General features: G+C 39.2%; 1 protein-coding gene across 1 annotated transcript; it reads right to left on the reverse strand.

Moving 5' to 3' along the window:
• Nucleotides 1-2,658: 2,658 nt before the first annotated feature.
• Nucleotides 2,659-26,562, reverse strand: wif1 (wnt inhibitory factor 1). The gene is made up of 10 exons (XM_088644642.1): nt 26,271-26,562; nt 25,877-26,016; nt 20,054-20,162; nt 19,516-19,656; nt 13,962-14,057; nt 13,082-13,177; nt 11,893-11,988; nt 9,457-9,552; nt 6,716-6,811; nt 2,659-4,924 (listed from the first exon to the last, which is right to left on the reverse strand). Exons 1-10 carry the CDS (start codon nt 26,407-26,409, stop codon nt 4,797-4,799), a joined length of 1,137 nt encoding a protein of 378 aa, XP_088500768.1. The 5' UTR covers nt 26,410-26,562; the 3' UTR covers nt 2,659-4,796.
• Nucleotides 26,563-27,166: the final 604 nt, after the last annotated feature.

Consider the following 27,166-nt stretch of genomic DNA (forward strand, 5'->3'; position numbering starts at 1 on the left):
TGAGCTAACAGAGCCCCTCCCCTTGTTTTGTAAAGTCTTGCCTATTCAAGCATTTGGCAGTTTTTATGGCTTCCCCTCTCCCCCTCAGCCCCTTTACCTTTATAGTCATAATAACATGTTTGTGTAGAAAAAAAAATACTGTCCACCAATACTTGGTTCAAAATATCTAAAATGTATGGGAGCATGTGCTAAATGAGATTTTCCCCAATCGTTTTTGCCCCATTTGAAGTTTTAGTGGATGAATGAATCAATGCGAATCAAAAGGCCACAATAAGCTAACTTTGGTTATACTACAATTATGAATTATTTGTTTGTTGCTCTTCTGTCCTTTTAACAGCTATTTTTGCAACTACACAGACAACCACAACCATTCTTTATTCTTCTGAAAGGAAGATAGCCTTACATTACTCATTCATCAGAGGGGGTTGAAACTTTTAGACTAGTAAACAGTTACAGATAAAACAAGTCTTGCTCAAAGTGGATAGGGAGCTAACAAGGAGGCATAGCATCAGTACAATATTTGGGTCTCTACTAAGAGCCAGTGGAGACTTCACTACTGCCAACCAGAAGCTGGCATTTGAGAACGAGCTGAAATAGTGCACTCTGCACATCACCATAGGGTAAGCCTGTTTGATTTGGTCAGATTCCAAACTTTGTATTGGTCACTCACAATGTCACAGTCAAGTGCCAGTGAAGAAACATGCAAGACTCCTCTAACCAGCTTTACCCATATGCCTTCAAAGTTAGCTTTAAGACATAAGGAATTACATGTGGCTTAATCACTTTCAGCACAAAGAAAATGCTAAAACCGGACATGAATTGTTGATTCAGATAATCATTGATTCAATCATCTTAAATCAACTTTAAATTCCAGTTAGATAAACAGGGAATAATAACACATAGAGAGCAAAACTCCTTAATCAAATTATTTTGATAGAATCTTGACTTACAGCATATTGAAAATTATACTTGTTTAAGGACACTGTTTTCCAGACCTTAAAAGGAGATAATGTTAATAAGAGGGACTAAATCTACAGTAAAAGGAATGCGGTAACCACCAGCACACACAACTTCAACACTGGCATCATTTCAATTTATTTTTTACATGTTTTAAGCAGGCATTTCATGCACCATGATCCTAGCTCTTCCACAGCATTCCCCTCTCAGGGAAGACTGCACAGTCTTCTTCCTCCTGAGCTGTTCATCACGTGGGTCTACTGAAAGACTTATCACTGCTTACCATCAAATCTTAATAATAATAATAATAATAATAATAATAATAATAATAATAATAATAATAATAATAATAATTGCTTACACTTATATAGTGCTTTTTCTGGATACCCCACTCAAAGCGCTTTACAGGTAATGGGGACTCCCCTCCACCACCACCAATGTGCAGCATCCATCTGGATGATGCAACGGCAGCCATAGTGCGCCAGAACGCTCACCACACATCAGCTATGAGTGGGGAGGAGAGCAGAGTAATGTAGCCAATTCATAGATATCATAGATATTCATAGATAGTTAAGAAATCTTAACTATTCACTCAGTCTTCAGTAATCACCAGGTACTAGAGAATTCAATTAGTCTGTTACCCAACTACAATGTTCGCTAAAAATGTCAACTTCACTGTTACTGAGTTTTCATAGACTCTTTTTTCACGAACTACACTGGCTGCTCAATGTCGGCCAGGGAAGCTTCTTTTCGATTAACACTTGTGACCCCGATACAGGAGCAACAGCGCATCTGGTTTATCATTTCCTACTTTTCACACTATCTGTTGACGGTAAGTCCCAGGGAGTATTCAGAACTCGACCAGTTCCTTCCAGACTCCTCAATCTCAGCTGTAAAGACAGATTGCACTACTACCTTGCCAAGAGATGCCCCTCTCCTCCAGGCATTAGCACCTCCCATAAGCCAGCATGTATATAACCCTGCAACTCACACCAGTCAGCCCACTGAAGCTCAGCAGCTGTGAGCCTGGCCAGTACCTGGATGGGAGACCCCATGGGAAAGCTAAGGTTGCTGCTGGAAGAGGAGTAAGTAGGATCAGTAGGGAGCGATCACCCAGCAGGCTGTGTGGGTCCTAATGCCCCGGTATAGTGATGGGGACACTATACTGTAAAAAAGGTGCTGTACTTCAGATGAGATGTAAAACTGAAATCCTGACTCTTTACAGAAATTAAAAATCCCAGGGCATAAAGTATGGGTGTTACTCCAGTGTCCTGGCCAAATTCCCCCCCTCCAGCCTTTACCAATCACAGCCTCCTGATAATCTCCATCTATGAACCAGCTTCATACCTCCATCCTCCTGCCCACTGATAGCTGATGTGTTGTGAGTGTACAGGCACACTTGGCCACCATCTCACTCTTCCACCTTCTGAAATCTAGACACAGATTGACATCCTGGCTGTTCTTATAAACCTCTAAATTAGTCCAGATGAGTATTTAATATCACACGGAGCCTATCCTGATAGCTCCCTTCCACCACATGGAATTTCACTCCCTCTGAGTGCTAATTACTGAATTACTGATTCTGACCAGGAAGGCCTCATTCTGCAGGTTTTTCCAATTAACAGGCAGCTTTCTCACAAAGCCACCTCTTACTGCCTCCTGAGGAATTATAAGCACAACAAACACTATTAGTCAACACACTTATTTATTTTGATATTTATTTATTGTGTTTTAATGTCGTTCTTTACTGTATATTAGAATACAATTCTTATTGTTTGGCATACCACAAAGCACTAGTATTGATATTACTGTTATAAATAGTATTGTGTATACATAGAGTTCAAATCTCAGTAACCCAACTTTAGATCAATTAGCAGTGTTTCCTAGCTTAATTCCACAAACATTTCAAATATAAACATCTTTTTACATGTTAATTTAGTTCATTTTAGAAGTATTGGAATTTGCAAACAAAAGGAAGCAGATCTTGATTACAACAAAACTGAATTTATTAATACATATTTCATAAGAGAAAATAAAGAAATGTACTTTTTGTTCACAATATATTATGCAGTTGTAATGTCACAATCATTAATTATAATGGATTAACTGACTATTATAAAGAGAATAAAATGGCAAATAACTACTATATCCACATTTATAGCCTAAATACATTTTATGATAACTACAAGACTAATTTTTGAAAGAAATGCCAGTAAGTGGCTTACAAAAAATATGATTTTTAAAGCAAAAGTGAAACAAGATTTCTAGAATTTCACAAATTCTTTCATTATTTAAACAATAGGAATTTTAAATGTTCAAAGTAGTGCAGATGCAGATATTTCCAAATGAAAACAAATTAATTGCTAGTCTATAGTTTCAGTATTTAAACCACAGCATTATTCTGTCGATATCAAAAGATTGTCAGTGAAAGAAAAGGTAAAAATATGTCTTCTTTAGAATCTACTGGAGAAAAGGGGATAATTCAACATAATCTTCTGCGGAAAAAAAATATATACATGAAATACCAAACTGAAACTGCCCATCCCTGTTTGAACTCAATGCCACAGATGGTAAAAACATATTTTGCATCTTTTGCAATCAGTTCTTCTACCACCTGATTTTAAAAAAAGCATAAAAAAGTTCAATGTGAAAATTCATTGCTCCAAAGTAGAACTGAAATGAGAACTCTGATGAAGGTGTTCGCGATGGGATAAGTTGATGTTTAACTGTTCTAACGTAATAAAAGAGGATAGAGTAAGGAAGCAGTTCAGAGGAAGTACCTATTATTACCTATCAGAATACACTGAGCATGTGGCAGTAAGAGCTGATATAGGCAGTAAAAGTGTTTGTGATATTCTGGAAAAAGTCCAAATGGATGGAGGGAGATGACTGTGAAGGATGAAAAAAACAGTTACTACTGAGTATGAGTCATACTGCAACTGAAAATTGTTTCCACTGCAAACAGATCTGCTGCTCTGGCTTTCATTAACACAGGAGAACTAAAGAGGTGAAGGGTCAAAAGCTATTTGACATTGTGAGGAAGTCAAGTACAAGGAGAAATGTCTGTGGGATATCTTTCCGAGAATGCCTAAACTCTCAATTTCACAGAGAACATGATACTGTGGAATTACTATTAAATAACACAAAATGCTCATAGCTGATAACATTTTACATACTGTAATACTCTAACATTACTGAATAATACTGTACCTGTACATTTGAATGCCCAAATAAAGTTAGTATCATAAACTGGGAAGAATTTTCATTAGATTTAGATCAAACTTTAAGAAGGATTTAGGTGTAATGATGAAGCAAGGCCTTATAATTGCATATTTCATGTCTAGTTTTATATTATGTAAGCGCTGGACATGCAAAATGTAGATAAATAATCATTTGCAAAAGCCTTACATCATCAAATTATATTTCACATGACTAAAATACTGATTTTAAAAGTAAACTTAAGTACAACGCAAAATCAACACTTTGGTTTAAAAAATGAATTGGATGGAGTACCGTAACGAACACCATCAGAGCCCTATTTTCTTATTTGAAAATGTGTTGTTTTTTTTCAGGTGGAATCTGATGTGAGAATGCGGTCAATATATCTGACACCCATTTACTTTACGGAGAGAATGTATAACCTGACTGAAAAGGAAAGACGAACAAGTCGAAGAATGAAGTCTTCTGTGACGTTTTTCAGTTGTTTCCCCCAATTTTTAATTCTGCAAGGAACTGCAGCTGATGGGAAAGGTATGAATACCAGGTGGTCAGACTGCTGCGATGGCGATGACACCTGGGGGTAAGCAGGGGTGAGAGCGATGGGTACAGTGCTCAGATGCTCACAAGACGTAATTGGTTTCAGGAGGGCTGCCGTCACCCACTTCCTTGACCTCCTTCGAGGAAGGCGTGTGTTGTTTGTGCTTGGGACTGACGGGTCGCAGGACACTCACGCTGCCACCGCGGTACCCTGAACGAACAACAAGCAGAAGCAGTTTTGAGAGAGCCGACCATGTTGCTCCACACTTACATCTCATACATCAGCTGAGGAACCCCAGATCAATCCATGAATACAAACAGCATGCTGCATAACTATATACTGTACACCACACACATTCAGTGGAAAGCACTTCCGGCAGCAAAGCTTGATGACGAAGTTGTCATATGACCATAAGTGAAATTACAAGTAAAGGTTAATTCCATGGTGGAATTAGGAGCTAGGAAAAAAGAAGGTGAAACACAACGTTGGGGGTTCTCCTTTCTCGCTCCTAATTCCAGCATTGAATTAGCCTGTACGTGTTCCTCGACAGCTCCCCAGTCAAACAATATCCCAATTATCCAGGAATCTAAGAGAAATGCTGCTTTTCAGGTAAGGGTCCTAGATCCCTGAACCCCATCCCGAGAGTGTGGGGAATACAGTAGAACCACGCAAGGGTTGGGTTGCCAGTCTATTGGAGGCTGACAGCACAGAGAGGCCAGTTAATCTCCTGTAGGCAGCGTGCCCTTGGGAGGTGGGAGGAAACCTACCCAAGCAAAATTCTACATATTTCAGTCAAAGTGACAAAGGCAGAAAGATTTGTTGTTATCCCTGAGCCACAGGCCAGCATATCATTCACTTTAATAATAAGATCACTTTATTGGCCATATACAATTACTTGTATTAGGAATTTGTCTTTTCGCATACCCCAACTTGCTCTCCATGAGACACACAGACAGGGAGAGAAGCTTGGGGTCCAAGCGCAGGGTCAGCCATTTATACAGCGCCCCTGGAGCAGGTGGGGTTAAGGGCCTTGCTCAGGGGCCCAACAGAGTAGGATTCCTCTGCCAGTCTATGTATAGGAGTACATGTCTTGGTGATCTGTCACTGCTGGGTTCCGGAACCCTTCCAGGCTTCTAAGATGTACCGATGGTCCCCTTTCGGAGAAGCCTGCTCAGTCCTTCACAGAGATTAGTCCCCAAAAGATCTTCAGTTCTCTTCTCACATGGAACAGCTCTTCAGTCCTCTATTCCACTGAGAGAACTAGAACAGACGATTTCCTGACAAACTCCTGAATTCTCCATTTCTCTTCTTCCTTATAAAACATAACTCTGCTCTCTCAGTTACAACTGTTACTGTAGGCTGACCCTAGTCAGAAGTCAGGTTTTACAATAATCAAAAACCGATTAAACGTTTTGAGCCTCTTACACTACATGCAGGATGTGCACCAGCATTTAAATCATTTTCCACATGAAACTTCACAATTAATCATGTGATCCATTAGGAATCATTAGGAAAGATTGCTATAAGAAGCAAATTAGGATGCACATGCATTTTGGGATGATAAATGTTATTGGTAGACCATAAAGCAGTGATATAAAATAAGGTTTCTCACACTCCAGATGAAGTGAACACACACAATCAGAACAGCACATTCTTGCTGAAATCTCAGTCGCATTCACACATGATCTGTTTTGGAGTTTGAAGAACTCTTCCGCTTGCAAAGCTGATTCTTCCTAAATGTCATAATTGTGGCATGATAGTTGTGGCTGGGAGAAGGAGGGGGGGCAGTTTTAAAAATAGCACATTCAATCTAACATTCGGCAACCATACCAATTATTTGGCTTTTATGTCTGATTTCAAACAGTCAATGTGGCATAACGAATATGCAGCAATATCGGGTTACGAGAGATTACATACACTTATAGAGTTCCAGGTCATAATTAGCACAGAGAGCTTGGGAAAGAGGCAGAACTTGGCTGCTTGGATTTAGCTCTCACTTACTTTTGTTACAGTGTCGTCCATGCCAGCCTTCTTTGCAGTGGCATTTGTTGGGTTCCACGCAGGTTCCATGTGGTCCACAGCCTGGCTCGCAGACAGCTGCAGGCAGACAGAGAGGGGCTTAGCTGTTCTCGAGATTTCATCACAGCTAGAATTACACGCCTGCTATACCACAAAGGCTGCTAATGTTTCAGGCTCTCTGTCAGTTTGGCATTGAAATTCCACCTTAATGCAGTGTTAAATTCACTAATCACAACCCTCTCAATCTGACTCTCCTGGCTTTCATCTTTGCTGGTGAAAATCACTGTCCACATGTTTTTTCTTTCAGACAGGCCAGACTCTAAGAAGGTAAGGCAGGCATTTTTTTTTTTGTAACCTGGAATCAACAAATTCCACCCTGCTGCTCCCAAAATCCAGACCCCCCTCTTCCAAATGCTGGAACTCCAGAAACAGGACTTGTTTGCGAGCTTCAATTATGTTAGTGAGGAATGTTGGTGGACAATCTCAAAGGAAAGATCTGAGAACAAAAATGGGAGGAAACTGAAAAAGAAGCTAACAATCATTACCAGATACAAGTACAATCCTATTTCCTAATTACTGTAATGCCTGCAAATTACTTTATGGTATATATAATTATAAAACAACAGAGCTAGGATTGTAAGATTGTTTTTCACTTCCTTAGGATCTTTTTCATCTGTAAAGCTGTCTGGGGGAGATCTGTACACACAAGAGGCTCCATTGCCAAATTGTTTTAGATTAAATGTTGAGTTGACAGTCAAAACTGCCGACCCTGTTTCTTCCACATAGTCTCAAGCCTGCCGCATAAAACTGCATGAGCACTCTTTGGAAACACTGGGGGCTTTTAAACAGGCTAATAACAGTCTAATTCCCAACTGATCGACTCATAGAATAGAATGGGAAATGGCCACATAGCGCAAGTCAAAACTTGCCCATCAGTCAAAAAGTGCAAACCACATATATGATTCTAGGCTTCCAATTAATAGAATAAAGAAGCTTTTAGGAAGCCTAAAACTGCCTTTGAAACTGGGTTTGTAATTTGAGATTGGCAACTGGGTTCAATATTTTATTTAATATGAATCAAGTCAAAGGTTCCCTACATTATTCTGTATTTTGAAGCAATGTAAAAAGGAAAGATGAGTAAATCTGTGTATATGACAATATTCCTATTAAAGACAAAATAATATGTAACATCTATAATCAGACCAACAATTTCAGAAGTTCTGTTGTTTTTATTGTTGGAATTGGGATTCTGAGTAAAGTGACCACTGTCAAAAAAAAATGCAGTATTTCTTAGCATTTAGCTCTGTATTGGTCCTAAAATGTGTGATATAATTTATCTTAATTTTTTTTGTGAGATCTGCTACTAAAGCTGGAGCAAGCAGCTGTCTGGAGACAGTGGAAAAAAAAAGATAAAAAGCCGTAAGTAAGCAAGCAAGGGAGAAATGCCGAGACTCAAGAAATGACTCTCTGACTCAACAAGGGGCGTTGTTACTGCTGGACTTAAATATCCACTGGGACAAGGTAAGTACCATCTTAATAGCGGTCTGGCAGTTTCGATCATCATCCTGCTTTTCTTACTGTGGCGATTGTTGAATTGGCAGACTGAGTGGAGACAAGGCCAGCTGCCGTTGTACAGTTCTGCGTGAAGAGGCACTCTCACAGGTATGACACCTCTGGTAACCATACCTTTTTATAGTACAGCAGTGCTTGCAATGACACTGTGCCAAACGCAATGTGCTTAGAAACAACATAACCTGTCAAAGACTAATGCGGAAACGTAATGAATACACCCAGCTCAGCTGACCTGCGATTCAGACCAACTGTACGCACACGGTGCTGCTGAACGACTAAGAGTGATGGAGTGGCCATGTCTGTGACAACCCAGAGTTTTCACCATCCACGGACACAGAATAAACGGGACCTAATTAAGTTGCCTGAGAAATTGACAAACCACCCTTGAGATGGGCTCCAGAGGGATAAATAAAATAAAATAAAGGACTTTGGATGCATAAAGCCCAGGAGCAGCAGAAGTGAAGTTAATGTTTTCTTTTTTTAAATTGTAAAAGACACTGATGCAGCTGTTCAGCCCGTCAGTTTGAATGGCACCTCACATCAGTAATGGAACTAGTAAGAGTTGATTCCATGCTTAAACATAGAGAGCCGAAATTCAGCGTTTCAGCTGTTGAGCCTTTTTCGGGTGTGAAATCAGGCTCAACAGCTGAAATTTTCTTTTTTCTTTCTTCTTTTCAGCGTGGAATTAACCCATTCCTTTGTAGTGAAAGGACGCAGACATAGCTCCCCACTCAATCCTCTAATATCAGTAACATCTTCTTTCCAGATGCAGCTCAAGTTGACCTGAAGATCTTGTTTTAACTTTGGGATGAAGACATTCTCCCTCAACTACACTCCCAACCCGCAGTCGGTGAATGAGGAATATGTCGATAATGTGTGCCTGTCTCTTAAGAGAACAACAGATTTGAACTAATTGCCATAGTTTTTTTTGTACCACTATTCAATCACAGAGTGACCCACATTTCATTGTGCCTCCCATTCTACTGCACTGGCACCTCAATTCCCAGCTGCAGGTGAAACTGACTAAGCTTTCTCAGTCATTTACACACCCTCATGCTCACTCTAAAAAAATGTGCTTTCACATTTCACTGGCAGGTGAGAACACGGCGTGCCCATCGTGCGGTGAGGAATTTCATCAAAGCTGCTCTTGCCTTTAGAGCACTGGTCTCCGAGGAAGCCTTTTGTGCACTTGCACTTATTTCTCCCAGTGCACTTTCCACCATTTCTGCAGGGCTGGCGGCACTTGCCTGAAAAACAAATCAGAAATTAGTCTTACACCCCAATGCTATATCGGTGGTAGCAGAAGGCACTAATGAACATATCCTTGTATCCTCCCACTGTGATAGTGATGTGATACTGCCATCCAAGCTCCCCTAGATCTTTTCCATCATCCATCATTCCATCAGAATTGTCTGGGCACATAATTATACTGCACATGTAGCAAATCACACCAGGGAATGACAAGCTGTGGGAAACCACAGCCAGCTCATGGCATAGTCATGGCAAAACCACAGCACATCTGCCTGAAAAAATACAGTGTAACCATACAGTAGCTCAACTGTGAAAATACCATGCAAACTGACTGTAGTAAGCCAATCTGTGCTTGTGTGCTTGTAGAGTAGCTACACAACTTGTGAAAGTGTTTCTAAAACTCAGCTCCAAAATGTGCAAAAGTACAAAAACGATAAGGGAGAGGCAAATGAAAGAAATACCTGAGATGTAAGGAATACCTTAACATATTACTTTTAGAATTGTCCATAAAACACATGAAGTGCAATACACAGGGCATACAGGATGCCATATCTCAAATATATCGCATTGTATTGGCCCAGATATTTTGTATCCATCAAGGCAATCGTGTTTTCAGAATGACCACAAAATAATATTTTGAAAAACATTAGCTTTTCATGTCAGTGGATAATAGGGTGACAGGATGTCCCATCTGCCCAGTCTATGTCTTTCAATTTTTGGGGGGCAAAGCAGCCCTGAGATAGTTTGGAACTGTAGTAATATTATAAAACAATTAACAGTAGGTGGTAGAAAGTAAAGTATCAATATTGAATATGTGAGAAATACTGAAATATTCCTTCAGGTAGATGTAAGAAGAATTATCATTAGAAACTGTTTTATATCATTATATTTTACGTAATACTGTATATTGTTTAAACCCATATTGAATTGTTATATAACATGAAATTCTGATCCATTAACACAGAAAACTGAGTTATCTTTTATCCAAAGACCATTCAAACTATTTAATCGTATTGGTTTTCACAAAGGTTTCTACTAATTGTTTCATCAACATAACATGGATAACAAATTGTTGTAATTCTACTGATGGACAGTAAATGGCTTTGGGGGGCTTCCTCTTCCTTCATTTTGATAATTAAAGAACTAAAAATCTGTATTTAAATAAATACATGTAAGAAACGTTTTAATCACTTAAATGTACAGTACTTTGGATGCTTGTTTTAAAGTTAAAGGTCAATTAACAAAATCATTAAATATTCTCCAAGAAACAGCTAATGTTCACCTAAACACAATCTGACTGCAAGTTCTAAGCATCTACAAAATCAGAATCAAAATTGTTAGAAATTTGCAGACATTCTCAACAGACCATATATTTCAGAGTTAAGATAAGGCCCTGTCATCCCCAAAAGAATGGAGATATGGCCAGTGAACCCACTGCCCCATTCTGTGAAATGGAACTGCACTATTGATTTACACAGCCCTAGTTTAACTAACAAGCACACTCTGACAGGCCCAGCCAATTTTCACCAACACAAGAACACACTTTTGAGTTTGTTCAGAAGCGGAACAGATGCAATAGAAGTTCTGTGGCTGTTAAACAGCAGAAAGGAGAGGAGTACAGTAACAGAGCTAACAGACATTTAGAAAGCTGTGAACACTGATCCGAGTTCTAAAGTTTACTCTACATGCTGACCCGTGCAGCTAATGTGAGGGTAATATTTTTTTATAAGTTCTTTATAAATGTGTGAGCTCTTTATAGATCTCTGACATGTCTTCTGTTCATTGTAGGAAAGGTTGCCCTCAGCCTAGAGCTCAAATCCAGGCTATTCTGTTCACTGTTGTTAAGAATCCAGTATACCATGGATTATAGTGGGAATACATATCACTAAATGAAACACATGCTTCAGAGCACCTCTTTTGCTGAATATAACGTATCTGTATTTGCACAATAAATACTGTGCACAGCTAACTGTTAGTTGAGCCTGTATCTGTATGGAACACCTGACTGTGGTGAAAGTGCAAACATGTTAAAAAAACAGAAAATGAACATGAGTTTAATTTCACCTACTGTAAAAGCATACCCAGGTATATTACTTTGCAGGTGTCCCTTTAAACAGAACCACCTTTTTAAATAGAAGTGAACACAGAGCAAACTCAACTATGTCAAATGGTCTGATCTTAAAGATCAAGTAACAATTCCATTTTACTCATCATGTTTATACTACAACTGACCTTTATATACTACTTGGAAAACAGAAAGAAAAAAAGTGATATTTTGGGATATTGTTTTTAAGAGCAAATCAAATATTTCTTGAGGATTAAAGGTCATGACTTACTGATTTCACAGTGGTTTCCTTCGTACCCAGATGGACAGATACACTTCCCTGGGTGAAAGCAGGTTCCGCCATTCAGACAAGTTGTGCTGCAATTGGCTGCAAATTTAATGAAGAAAAGAGAAATCGTCACATCTTGGAATGTTAGAATATTTTCAGAGATCTATAGTATGTGCCAGGGATATTCAGCAATCACTAGAAGAGGATCAGCCTGTGGATTAATGCTTCTACAGTAAAACCGTAACACATTCAATCTTTTATATCTTTGTTGCTCATAACAGGCCACTCTAAAGGATACTTTGTCCGTAGTAAATCTTGGTAGGTAAATAAAGAACTTGAAGGAGTGTCATAATTTGAGAAGGTGTTGTAATCTTGCCTTGCTACCTTTCCCTAGATTATCTAATACAGTATGTCTGAATAGATGTACACTGTAAAAAAGTGTCTTCTATACACCACATGCTCCTGACTTTTCTAGAAAAACATTAATATTACTCAGGAGAAATTGTATTCTTCCAGCTGTGAGGAGATTTTCTTAACATGTCTGACTGTGCCTGTGCATGTCAGTCTGCGAAGACAGTGGACATGAATTAGTACGATCCCCACATTGCCAGTGAAGGCTCACAGTAGTTTGCCTAGGCTGAGTGGATCTCATGTTAGAACTGAGTTATATTGGTACAGTGAGAGGACTGTGACAGTGAGTGGGACATCTCTTGCTCTGCAAGACACCATAGCTGCAGTTCTGGAATCTCACTCAGCAGGCCTATGTAAGAACGGCATGAAACATTTTATTTACCATTTCCCCTTATTTTTCTCTTAACAGGACATGAACAGTATAGCAGAAAGTAGTTAAAAACCATAACGTTATCCCTAATAAAGCAAAAAAAATCTACATATTTAACACTTAAAGACATTTTATGCAACTAGCCACTAATGTACAGTATAGTCCTGTTTCTTTGTTTCTCCAATGTTACTGGAAAGGAATTGTTAAATTAAAGAGTAAAGGAGACAAATAACTACCAGTTCTTAGCCTCTTCGGAAGAGAATCTAGCTCCAACAAGTCTGCTCTATAACCCGAACATCATTCCGGATTCCTCAAGCAGCCATCCTGTGGAATAGCTCTTCTGTCCATCTAATCACTGTGTTTTGTAGGGTGAAGAGGTGGCTTGAACGAGATGGTCCAGTGCTTGCTTACCTTTGTCACAGTTAATGCCGTGATAACCAGGAGGGCAGATGCACATTCCAGGGCTGACACAGAGTCCTCCGTTCAGACACCTCGGTGCACACAAAGCTGCCACAAAGGAGAAAAAAAGTGGGCAACACAGGCTTCCAGACAGCCTTAAAAGCCTAACCTATACTGGAATCAGGGCACTTCCCTTTATCCACAATAATCATTGTTTTCTTTTAACTAAAGAGCTTAAATTTGATTCTAGCCTAAGAGTGTACAACAAATCCCTTTATCATTACAAAAAAATATTGATTTTTTTATGTGAAATACAGAAATACTGCTGTATGTCTTGCATTCATTCCATAAAGTTTGTTATGTTATGCTGAAGGGCCTACTAAGTCTATTCCATTCCATGGACAATTGTGAAATACAATATCCTTTTAAATATTTAAATGTTCTATAAATTTGTTATCAGATATAACTTTGGTTTCTAAGTAAATGGCAAAAATATTGAACCAAAACAAAGAGTTTCAGTAAAAAACAAAGGGTGGAAGGGAAGGGTCCTGAGAAACTGGGCAGAGCACAAATTCAGACCTCAGTGGGAGAAACCCAGCCTGTCTCTACGCTGTCTTAAATTCAAAGATCACACCACTAAAATGATCGCTTCAGTCTCTGATTTAATCCTGTGTATGAAAACCCCCACCAGAGACTGCAGATGTTCTCATGACAGCGATTAGGCTATGATATTACTTTCTTCACATCTGCTTTGGTTTCCTGTTAAAGAGACCTGATGACTCCTCCTATAATCAAAGACACCCAGATGAAAACAATCTCAAAGCACTGTTTCTATCCCCTTTGTCAAAATTTCTTCACTTGCAGTTCTAATAATTTTCGGTTTTCTTTTTACCTTTTTCACAATGGGGGCCGTAGAAGCCTTCCTGGCATTCACAGACCTGCCTCTCATTGCAGAACCCACCATTGCGACACCCGCCCGGACATTTCGCTTCGAAAGAAGGGAAGAAACGACAGGGAAAGGGGGGAGAGAGAGAGGAGAGAGGGAGAGGGAGCAAGAGTACAGTTCCATTAAGAATAGAAATCGTAGAGCAATGGAACTGCTACTAGATCACTACAGGGAAGCCAACATTCAAATAAAGTAATACATTTTATAACAGTTTACAAATCAAAGCAATTACTGACGAAATTCCAAAATATAATCAGAAAGCTCCTTCTGAAGGGGATATTCCTTATAGTAATGTAAATGCTGAAGTGTTTGTAGTGTTTCGAGTCTGGCTTTTCAGCCCTAGACAAGTTGTTTCATACAATCTCAAGAGGACATTAGCACAAGTTATACTCTTGTGCTATGTGTTTGTCACCAGGTGTTGTACAGTAGCTCCACAGATGGGCTTTATGACACACTATGACAGACTGGGCATGTGTAGAGGCTGGCAATTGTGTTCTTAAAAATACAAAAATAAATGACAAAAAATGAAAATACAAGTGAGGAAATACACTATACCTAGAGAGAAAGTTTAACTCATAATAAGTGCAAAACAGTTTAGCAAACACAATTAATTCACCAAAAATAACTGCTCACAGTCTTTCAACTTCTGGCCTCTTCACACCTCTGTTCTCTTCTGAATCTGTACTGACAGTCTTTTAAAGGCTGGAAGCTGCCTTTCTTGATCAAGCCACTGCCCTATCAATAAGGGCAAGGCATGAGCCCACATTGTCAAGCTTGTTAATCAGAGAATCAGACACCCCAAGAAAATCAGCACCACAGCCACAGTAATACAATACAACTCCTGTGTGAATCCTTTCCTGTACAGGCTACACAAAATCATGAATGTGTGCTATTAAAGCTCCTGATTTTACTTTCTGGACAGTCATTGTCCATTGTCAAGTTTGTGTTAAAAGTTCCACAACAGAAAGTAACACAATTATGACAAAAATAACACAGACGTTGTGTTTCTTTTCTTCTGTTTTCAGCATGGAATAAAGCTTTACTTGTTCCCTTGCAGTCTGCGCATGCTGATGCAACTACCTGCCATTGTATGGCGCCCCTGGAGCAGTTGGGGTTAAGGGCCTTGCTCAGGAGCCCAACGGAGTGGGATTCCTCTGCCGGCTGCGGGATTTAAACCGGCAACCTTCTAACCACAGGCGCAGATCCTTAGCCACCGCTCCACCCCCAAAATTATGATGTTTCTTTTGGCGTACACAAAGAGGAAACAAATTCCTACATACACATGAATACGTGCAAGCATTATGCATTTTCAAAATAAAGTCTTATCTTGAACTTACAGAAATAATTGGCTAATTCTGTAAGACGGAGTCTGCTTAGCATGCAGGTTGAACTCTTAGACCCACATGTCACTAGTCCAAGTCTGGGTCATGCAAGGAACCACAATTCCCCATATGACAGCAGACCATTGGCCAGAATATGGTGAGCTTTATTCAGAGTCCTGACTGCTCTCCACGCAACAATGATTCCTGCAACTTGTTAGATGCATGCAGATTTTTTGTGGAATTAGTAAGAGATGCTTTCCTACTCCAATCAGAACTGTGGAGCTTACAGCTTGTCAAAAGATAAATAGTTCTTAAAAGTGAGTATGCTGTCCACAGGTTCTTATTCAATTTGTGAGAGTGAGGGAGCTTTTGCAGGAGGGATGAGTATGAAAACCACTGGTGATTTCAAATTGATTGGGCATTAAGTAAAACCTGAGCAGTGAAAACAAATTCTTAAAAGTGGAAGGAAGCTATAATATAGTTTGTGTATCTGAATTTCAATCCAATCACTGTCAGGAGAGACTGTTTTGAGCGGCGCCTGTGTATTCTCTAGCACTGTTTTGACACAAGAGTAATCCCAACCAAATCCCATTTAAGAGACATAACGGACAAGGAAAGGAGATATATTAAATGCCACAAACGTGGTTCTTTCTGATGAAACCTGAGCTGCTGTGCAGCAGGGTTCCCGATGGAAAGCTTACTGTACTCTCTTTTTATAGAGGATTACTGAGTGACAGCACTTTGTGTGCTGTGAGAAGCCGCTGTGAAATTGGTCAGGTGCAGGCAGGACAGTTAGCTAGTTCATTCCCATGAACAGACAGCTGGCAAAGTTCACATGACATCATCAACTAGCAATGGCCATTATACCTTGACACTCATTCATGGTTACGTCATGCACAATGAATTTCTAGTGCACAAGGATCCTTTAATGGGGATTAGGCTAGATAACATGAGCCTTTATTTTGTGTTATAATTGAGTAAAATGATCCACTCCTGAATCCCAGCTATGTACACAAGCAAAAGCAATGCAGACCACTAATTAATTCATGGAAGAGCTCCGTCTTTGCATTGTCTTTGGTAACAACATATGAAGTTCCATACAGTCACCATTCGTAAGTGTTTAAAACACAGAAGGTGTATGAATGTACGAACGTGTTCTGTGTTTTTGTATGAAAATTGAAGCCTGTTTTTTAGTTAATAAACTGAATCAAACAAACATTTCTCACCCGTATTCTGCCCATTTTAATATTTATGATGAGGGTTTTGAAAAAATCTGTTTATATGTGAACCAGTATTTAAAATGAGACAATGGACTTTCCGAGGCTCCCTGTCAGAATATCAGCTTAATCAAGAAGCTCCACACTCCATGTTTCTTTTACAAAAAGGCACATTCCAGGTCAGGCCACTTTTCACAGATACATCCCCTGAGGCACCCCGAGACCTGGGTTCCAAAGCCAAGGGGATGAAAGTCAAAAAGGAGCATCTTACATTGCAAGTCCCAATTGACGAGACTGAAGTCTTCCTATTAAACTACCACAGTATTCTGATTCACAGCTCTTGCTGACGTATTTTACTGAGGTTTGCCTTAAGGAGTCTCTAAAAACCCACTTTTTTGCCGATGCTAGAGCCCTCTGCCACCATTCAATCTAGCCTTTATCAGCTGAAGCAGAGAACTGCGGCTGCTCTCTCTTATTTACCAGCTAAGAAAGTAAGCAGGTATAGCACAGCACCAGAGCTGCCACAGCATCACTGATGAGAAAAGGTGATATCCCTGTATGAATCCTGTCAGTCTGACATGCTGGATGACTCAGTGGGGGATAATCATATTAACTTTTTCTAAACAAAAAATCTACTGAGATTGCTGCCCTTATTGGCAACTATGGGATCCAATGAAAATTCCTGATTGTTCCAGACTTCATACCTTTATGTTCAACTCCTCAGATACACTGATACACTGACTGACAGTTCATCCCACAGGCGGCCGGAGGCTTGGATCGAGTGCCTCGTATCAATGAGTTTCAGATTTCAGATTATTTTAATGTCACAGCACAGTGCAGAAAATATTTCCCCCTGATGCAGATAACCCTTATTGACAGGGAGTGCAAAATGTCCCATTTTACCCTGTCCAGAAGATCATCAACATCAGCCAGTCCAGTATGACCTTACATGAAGTAGAAAGATTTGTCTGGGGAAATACCCTTCAAACCTGCTAAAGTTGTCAAATGCCAAAATGTCACATTGACTCTTTTGTGCTGAGTAAAATAAAGAGAGTGTTAGTAGTTGCCAATAGAAAAAGAAATATTACTGTACCATCAATCAATTACTTCCAGTCATCATATCTAATTATTACTTGCTTCTGTACAGGTTTGGTTCCAGAAATCACACAATTTGCTTCTTTACTGTTATGTCAGAAATAAGCCTAAATATTTTGAAAGATTTATAGAGGTTAAAATTAGTGCTGAAGTCAACTGTCAATCTGTATGGAAGCTCACTAAAGACTTTATTAGGGGCTGTTGCACTGTTTCTCTAACATGAACATAAAATGTATTGAGTAGATTTATCAGAGAAGCTCTGATAAATTCTCTGATAAAATCTTTTTTTATTGCAATCTCTTTTGATAGATATCAGAAATTCACTCAAACTCCTCTCCTTAAAAAATAAAAAATCTATTAACTTGCACTGCCTATAACCCATTATTGATATTAAATGCAAATACAAACTTAGTACAGGAGCCAATCCATTTTAAATTTGCATACCATTTTTAATATATGCAACACCATAACAGAGGTCCCAGATGAAAATTGCTCTCGGCCATCTCTGTCACTGATGCACTTATGCTGTACTTGGTACCTTCAGTATATTCTCATGTTTTGTTAGTGTAATATCGTAGGAATATGAGAACATAAGATGGGCCTTTCTAGGTGGGTTTTATTGCCCATCTTGCTCACTTGACAGTTAATTGTTTAATGACCCAGTTTATTTTGTTTTCAAAACCTAATTATCCATTGTCCATGGCTGCTAAGTTTGACTTTATACAGTATACACAAAGCAGAACTGGAAGGGTGGTGAAATAGCACACAAATCAGAGTATTGAAGCCTAAAATTGAATTCCTGTTTCTGTTTACCTAAATGATTTGGAAATTTCGAATTATTCTATTTCACATGATTTACACCACGTTAGAAGTTCTATCTTTCAGAACAAAAATCTTACAAAAGATGGAAAGAATTATGTAACCTGACACTCTAATACTTTAGTATGGCAGTACTAGTACTTTGAAACCACAACGAATAATACTGAAGTCATCCATAAGATCAAAGGTAATCAATAGTAATAACTCATTAAAACCATTCTATGAGTCATTAATAACTCATTAAATGCATTCTGCATTCAAGTGTATAAGGAGAAGTATTTTTTTAGGGCTACAATTAGCATGGCTCATACACTTTTCTCAAAGCTTAAAAAGCCAAGAAAGATCCTTTCTAAATTGTGGCTTAGATGTTTATTTTGCCAAAATATTGATTGTGGTCATCATCCTGCCAGGTTGGAATGGGACTGTACACTGATGTCCAGAGCAGTAACAGAAATGATTTACAAACATCTGACTCCCCCCAGAGGATGTTATACAAAAGAAAAGCTCCAATCACTAGTCTACAGACAACATAAAGGAGTCCTTAATGGAAAAATCACATTGACACACAGGACAACTATGAATTAATAACTGAACAATACCAACGAGTAGCTTATCTTTAGATGTTCTTATTGTACCCAGTGTTAAGCAATGATCGACGTGATGTTATGCAATGCAAACGCCCATTTCATTTTTCTTTGCAGTGTTTGCTGACATTCACCCCTTCCAGGAGTGTTTGGTTTGAGCACTGACCATTTGCAATCACAGTTATAAGATTCCCTTAGGGGAATGCATTACTCCTTCGTTATCAATCTCTTGAGTGAGTCACAGGAGGCCAGAAAGCCTATGTGAGAAGTACAGAGTGCAAGGCAGGGACTGAGAACATACATCCCTGGATGGGATATTTTAATTATGGCATCATGTGCTTAAGAGGAACATCACAAGCCAGGCCCTTCTATTTATAAGCCAACCACTACAAACCTTGCATGACATCAAAATTAATTGCATTCATTTACACGACAATACATGACAACAAAGGAATCTATTTACCTCTCTGGCAGGTTTTGAAAAATATGGCATTGTGGGGAGTCCGGAGAATAATGTTGCCACTTGAGTCCATCACAAGAATGGTCACCTCAAACGCAGCCACTCCATCCTGATCACCAAGGCATGGGAATCCAATCTGAATCACTGAAACCAACCAAAACAGTCATCCTATTTGTCCTCCAATATAAAAAAGTACAGTTATTTTATAATTGCTGGATTTAGTGAAGTCTGTTAACCAACATTTTAGTGTTGCACATACAGTATTTTAAGGTGGAACATTAACATGCAAGACATCTTCACAATAATTCTGTGGCGAACCAAACAGACATTCTATTATCAACAAATCTACAATAGAAAATATGAACTGTATGTAAAAGACTGTGCCTAATATCTTCCAAAATGAAATTCACGGCTACTTTCTGTTACTGTAAACATTTGTTGATGGGCCACAGAAACTGTGGCACACCAATATTACTAGTTCAATTAAAATTTGCCAGCTGGAATCTACAATAAAAAAGTCATGAAGTACGCCTCCACTCACCTGAGGCTTTGTGTGGTACTGTTCCCAGGAGAGGAACATTCACAGTGGGATCGTCCATAACATCCTTGTCCAAAGATCGCAGAGACTGGAACTCGTAAAAATACTCTGCCTGAAACAGAGCAATTTAGCTCAGTATATATTGAGGCACAAAAATAGTGCAATAATCATTCCAATGGATTGAATCATATACAGTATTTAAAACACAGACATCAAGGAGTCATGATTCATTATCGGTTTAATACATGGTACGCTGTCAAAACAAAAATATTATAAAGCTAGTATCGGGTACGATCTCCCAGAGAACGAACACAATCCAGGCAGTGTTTATGCATAGTCCAGCCTAGCTTCTAGAAAGACTGTAATGGAACGCTGCACCACTCTTCCTGTGCAGCTGCAGGTGGCTAGCAAATTGTGGCCATTTGCAGTTGTCTCTTGTTCTTGGCATTGGTGAGTTGGATTAATGGATGTTCTATCAGAATTGATCTGAATAAAAGCAGACAATTGCAAGGACTCTGTGTTGTTTTCTTGAAGTTGTGCCATCATAATCCTAGCACTGTGGGGTGTCTGGATTCGGATGTAGAAAAAGAAAAAAAACACTGCATCAAGGACTTTGTCGCTGAGCAGTATGGTTACTATCAATCTGCATAAGAGGTGTTCTTGTGTTCAAGGAAAGTCCTCCCAACTGCCCAGTCTGTTAGTGGAACAATGTTATCTATTGTTGTACCTGTCTCCGATGTTCTCTGGCCCGGAGAAACGGTAGTTTCATTCCTCATCTATCAATGTCTTACTCCCAAATGGCCTTTAAGCATACAGATTGCTTTCACGTGGACAACATTTTATAGTCATTTTGATTATACACTAGTTGTTTATTCCTGGTTAGAAATATTTGCAGTGCCATAGTCCCTGTAGTCTGAAAACAATTAGCAGATAGATCAGAGGTTGTGAGCCAGTATGATGACCTTTTGCCTTCACTCATTCCCATAACAGCCAGGTCATCTCCACTCCTCAAGCAGGACATAGTTTTATCTTTCACTGTTCTTGGGTTGTAATTAAAATAACTTATTTTGGAATGGTTACTTCCAAAGTTTTTTTTTTATTTATGATGGTATTGGGATGTGCGTTTATCAGTTCTACTGTTATTTCTAAATCGAACTTTGAGAGATCCAAACATATGAGTGACTATCCAGCAATTAAATGTAAGATTTCATAAAGAGGAATTTGTAGTTGTCATGGATTTAATCTCTTACAGCCTCTGCACATTCGTGTTTTCATGTAAGAAAATATTTAATTATCGTGTCAGTTGTAAGGAAATTCTTGCCCAGTTTTGCAATTCATGACCTTTACGTGGAACACAGTAAACAGCTGCAGATTCAATGTCTGACAGTTGAAATAGCTTGGTATATGAAAACTGCAGTTCCCCACACACAGTTGTTAAATAGTGCTGTTTTATGCAGGACAATAACTGCTTTAAGTTAACAAACCAGGTGTCATTGTATTATAATAGTCTGTAAATATACTGTGTGACATAATGAAAACTGTCCACTATACTGGACTTTAAGGTGAGGCAACACCAGTTTCACTCTATTTTGATACATCTTTGACTTTGATATCTAAATAAATGTTATAACTACTGCAACAAACGCACTTTACATATGCATCTAGTGATGAGGGAGGGAGAGGGAAATTAATTTGAATGTGTGTGTGTCGGAATATGTATGTGTGAATCATTTTCTGCTTGTGTTTGTAGTTACTGTAGGTACAGTATATCATCCAGAGACAGAAACCCCTCTCACAGTCTCTACCTTCACCTTAAAAAATGACACACTTGTCAGATAATCACATTGGCCGATTCGGTTGTCTTCTATCCAGTTCTGGATTTTCAACAGCCCTTTTCTTCAACTCTTTTTCCCCCCAACAGCAACATTAAATTCACTAGCAAGTCTGCACCATGAGTATAATTTGCCTGTTTGTTTGTTTTTTTGCACATATTTCAAAATCAAACAATACTCTCAAGGAAGGGGAGAACTAAAGAGATGGGAAAGAAGGTGAAAGGGAAAATGAAGCGTGTGATTTTCTTGTCCCAGTACAATCTCGCCAGTCTCATGTGAAACCGTGTGGAGTGTGTCGAAAGCAAGGGTAATCCAGTAGCTAAATGGTAATCACCATGGATAACTCATGAAGGCTGACTTTGGCCACACTTTATGCCTTAGGTCTTTGTTCTTAAGCCTTTGCGGACAGCTTTGAAGTCAAAGAAATAGAACAAACAAAGAGAGCAGAGAAGTTCTGCTCTAAATCCACAATTATTGCAGGCTGTCTGCAGATTATAATCTCATATATACGTATAATCAATGATGGCATATTTGGTCAATTTCATCAAATCCCTTCCCAAAGCGCAATCTTTAGTGGCTGCTGTCTGTTCCAGTTTAGCACGTAGGACCGCTGAGAGTTTTTGCGTCTGCTTAAATTGAGCAATAAATTCAACACCTCAGAGAACATCTTCCTTACCAGTCACCATGGAAAACATTGGAGCTTCTTTAACTGAGAAACGTACGAGTAAATCAGCTTGGTTGTGAAAGCTTCTTTTTAAGACAAACTACTTAATAATCATTTCCATACATCCACCCACACCCGAAGAAGGCTCCCCAGCCAAAACGTTGTGTTTTCTTTCTTCTCTTTTCAGCAAGGAATAAACCTTTCCATCCATCTATTTTCTAACTACTGATTTCAATTCAGGGTCGCAGGTGGGACGGAGCCTATCCCAACAAGCAATGGGTGCAAGGGGTGATACACCCTGAGTGGTATGACACTCCACCGCAGGGCACACACAGACATCAAAACAGACACACACACAATCAGGCCAATTCACCAACTAGTATGAATTTGGACTATCAGAGGTAACCCGAGCACCTGGAGGAAACCCATGCGAACAAGGGGAGAACATCCAGACCCCACGCAGAGAGCACCCCAGGTCCAGAACTGGACTCAGGACCCCAGCACTGCAAGGCAGCAATTCTACCACTGCACCACCGTGTCACCAAGGAATAATTTCAAGAGGAGAAAATGATCATATACTGTATTTGAATTTTTCACCATCTATAACTAACAGAAAAGATCAAGAAAAGAGGAACAATATTTAATACAACACTCCATACATTCCCCGTTTCTGCTCTAAGCACTTCCAATTGATCTAACGGGAAGATCCATGTTTACGACATACTGTATCACTACGTGTGGCTAAACCTTCACTGTACACCTTGTACAGTCTTTCAGAATTATTCCTTTTTGTTCAGGGCCACACAATCCATAAAACAAGCAAACTAAAAAAGAAAGTCAATTAAATGCCATTAAACTATCATAGTATGATTAATAAGGATGTAATACACAAGCAAAACCTCATTCTACCCTCTACTTGTAATGTTCATTCAAATCTCCTTTCAGAGCTGTGCTCTGCAGACCCACGATGTCTCCCAGCTACATCGCTGCAGCTCCTTCACGGTCAGTCAGTTTCACTGACCTACAGTCATGTTATACAATCATTATTTAATTTGATCTCACACAGAATAGGACTCAGTGGCACTGATATTCAAATACTAGGAACTACTGGTTTTACTTGTTTAATTATATTTCTTCATCCTTTTTTCAGGGCTTTCCAAAAATCAATTTTCTACTTATTCTCAAGTGATGTGGAACACCTTAACCTAAAAGTCATTTCCATGAATTCATGAGCAAACGTTGCCTATTCTATACACGTTATTGTTCCATTCAGCCTATTTCTTATCTGATTTTAGGTGGTATATACACTATGTACTTCTCATCTGCAGCAGTCTAAAATCCTGGAAGAGTCTGATTAATTAAATATGGCAATAAACATTTCCATTTTAAATTCCATACAACTTATAACATTATCATAAATATATAAATAACACATAAATTACATTACATAAATTACAGTTCTTTAAATGTCCTTTCTTTCCGTTAGGATTGAGTTGCACTAGGTTCTGTGAAAAAATCATCACTAGGGTGCGCCATTGAGCCAAAAGCACACTCAAACCAACATTCTGCCAGGCCTGCAACACTTGCAAAGCTGAGCATAAAACAATATTTCAGGCTTGTTTAGACTTTAAGTGAAATACATTATTTTTACTTTCGCCTACAAAAAAAATAATTGATCTGACTCACCTGAGTCTATATATATATATATGCTAGAAAAAAGTTACATACTTTGTTGCATGTCCAGAAAAGTACAAATGCACAATTTCATTCTTGGATTGTATGTCTTTGTCTATGTTGTTAAATATTTAGATATAATTTAATCTTCTACCTTTGCTCTTTTATGCCAATGTGATAAATTTTAGTCTGGAATAATTCTTTTCATTGAATATCAATATTATGCAAAAGAGGCTCTAATGGCTTTTAGTGAGTCTAATGGCTTTACCTCACAAAAAAACAGGATCGTACTAAACCCCACAGTTAATTATGAAAGGTAAATCTTCAGTTGTTTTGCAGTCTATCTGACTTTAATAATCACCCCTGTGATAATCAGTGCTGTAAACTCAGCATTATTAAGTGAGGTACAGTCCTACAATAGTCTCACAGCCCATTCTCTCAAAGAGTACGCTGTGTTGAGCTGTAAGCAGGTCGATATACAGTATATCTGAACTCTGAAATATTGACATTCATAGACCTTAGGCCTATCACATGGCACTTCTGTGCACAGAGAAAAGGTCAAACAAATACTGAAGTAATGCTTTTCCTTCTGTTACAATGCTACAAGCAATATTAATTGCAAACCAGCCATTCCAGCCCAGAGAACCTTCTCCAACCAATAAACCCCAGGTTCTGGCAGGAGCCTGAGAGTTTTACCATTGTTTTCTGTGTGCTGGTAGAACAGATGGCTGGCACATGCTTGTTGCATTAAACCAAGTAGGACCTCTGCAACATGAAGCTTTGATCCTTGGCGGCCCGTCTACAACACCAAGATGTAAAATACCACAGCGGAAAGGAATAGAAATATTAAAAAAAAACTCAGAGCACTCAGGAACTTGGCTAAAGGGCAAAGCCTCTGCATCAACCACAGCCTGCATCAAAGACAGGTTCTCCAACTGTTAGTAGAAGGTAAAAACCCTAGGGGTCACTATGTGGCGATGAAAACTACAGGGAGAGAGTTTTCTTGAATAATGTGGAAAATGTGTATGTGTGTAATATTTGTTCTTGAGAGTTGTTGGCTGAGTTGCTGCAGAGGACTTAAACTGGTGAACCGCTTAACCTTGAGGGCACCAATGTGATCAGTTCAAATAGTTTGGGGCACATTTCCAGTGCAATAGTACAGATTGTTGTTAATGCTACGACAGCGGTGGTACTGAACATTAACTGCAAATAACCAGTTGCAGAGTCAAAGAATATTGCAGTACACTGCAAATACATGAAACGACTATGGCATTTATTTTAAAAGATTTCAAGATTACACTTAACACAAAGGCTTCTGTACGTAAAGCTGTGTTATTATGCTGTTAATATGCGATCGAGCAAATTACCATTTAACACACTAGTTCCCTTTATTCCGTTATTTGTTAGTGTAGAACACTTCTTTAGACAGTATCTGTTTAAAAAAAAATATTCTTCTATTTTAGAATGTATTCTAAATGCATTCTGAATATTTAGAATATTTTCGCTGTAATTGTAACTACCAAAACGGATATAAACAGACACATTTCATAAGATTTAAAGTGTAGTACAGTGCCCAAGTCTTCTTCAGAACAGATTCATATCAGCAACAGTGTCCGGGAAATCCTCACTGCAGGTCTGCGGCTGTTAGGCGCCTACCTGTTCCGTGGCTTGCCAGGTGAAATTCACGTGCTGAATATTGACAGGAATGGCTGGCATCCGCAGCTGAGCTTTCCTGAAATCGTGTGTAAAAGGGGCCATTTTCCCTTCTGATACAATTAGGATATTTTCCTCAAAACCTGTGGAAAGATCAATTAAGGCTTTGAATTCAGAATATACTCAGTTAAATCAAATCAACCAGATCAGTGTCGCCTAATACCAAGCATTCATATTTTTCCGATCGGAGGACAGCAAATTTACTCAGCATTTACTGAGAATCAACTTAGAAGTTCTATAAATTAAATTTTCAACCATTAAAATAGTAGCCAGCATGCGAATCTCTTCAATTGCTAGGCTGTGTAAGTCAATGGATATTATTATTAATTGTTATTACCTATTAGAATTTTCGCTTGCTGGGCATCGATCCACATATACAAACTGCCTTGCTGGTGCGCTGCGTCTGCACAGACGACTCCCCCAAACAGAAATAGGCACATTTTTAAGCAGCTCCAAACAGGTGTTTCAGTGGCCATTGTGCGAAGACTCTTGAAAGTCGCTCTGTGTGCAGCTTCGCGATCGCTCTGCTTTGCCCGTGTTCACTTCGGGACTCTGCGTTGTGCTGTGCTCTGCTGGGTCCCGAGGTGTCACAGTGAAATGCCAGGATTCCCCCGCCCGCTCGCTACTTGTAGAGGAGAGGGCTTGCACGTGTCGTTATGTGACCACACGGTGGAGATGTTTAATACACGCGCTGTCAGGGCGTTCATGCATGAGCGTGCTAAATTAAAAGACTCGTTGGCTGCAGTTAATATTATTTTATTTGCCACTCGCCTTTATCCAAAGTGACACACAGGACTAGACTGTACTTTAACAAAAAAGCGAGGAATCCAGCTACCCTGAAGCGCTAGGAAGTCGAGAATGTGACTAGTGGCCGAGGCAATGATACCCCGTTTTGTCTGTTTGTGGCAGTCTGGAATTCTAGAGAGGACGGCACTGGAGATACTGTAGGAGGATGAGTGTAAAGGGGGAGAGACTGGATGAGTCTGGCACGGTAGTGTAGCTTCCCTGCCGTTCCAGAGCCCTGAGTTTGAGTCCAGCTTTTGGTTCCTGTGTGTGTGGAGTTTGCAAGGTCCCCCTGTTACATTAAAACCTTCATACAACTGTCTGGTACAAAACACACCTAATCATACTGTATGCATGCGTGTCTTTGTTACAATGTAAAGTTATAAAATGACCTGTGGAGCAGTTCTTCCTTGTCAAATAAGTAGAAGAAGAAAAGCTATTTTACAGGCA

This window comes from Lepisosteus platostomus, chromosome 9, assembly GCF_059453375.1.
Source record: "Lepisosteus platostomus isolate fLepPlt1 chromosome 9, fLepPlt1.hap1, whole genome shotgun sequence".
Taxonomy (NCBI): Eukaryota; Metazoa; Chordata; class Actinopteri; order Semionotiformes; family Lepisosteidae; genus Lepisosteus; species Lepisosteus platostomus.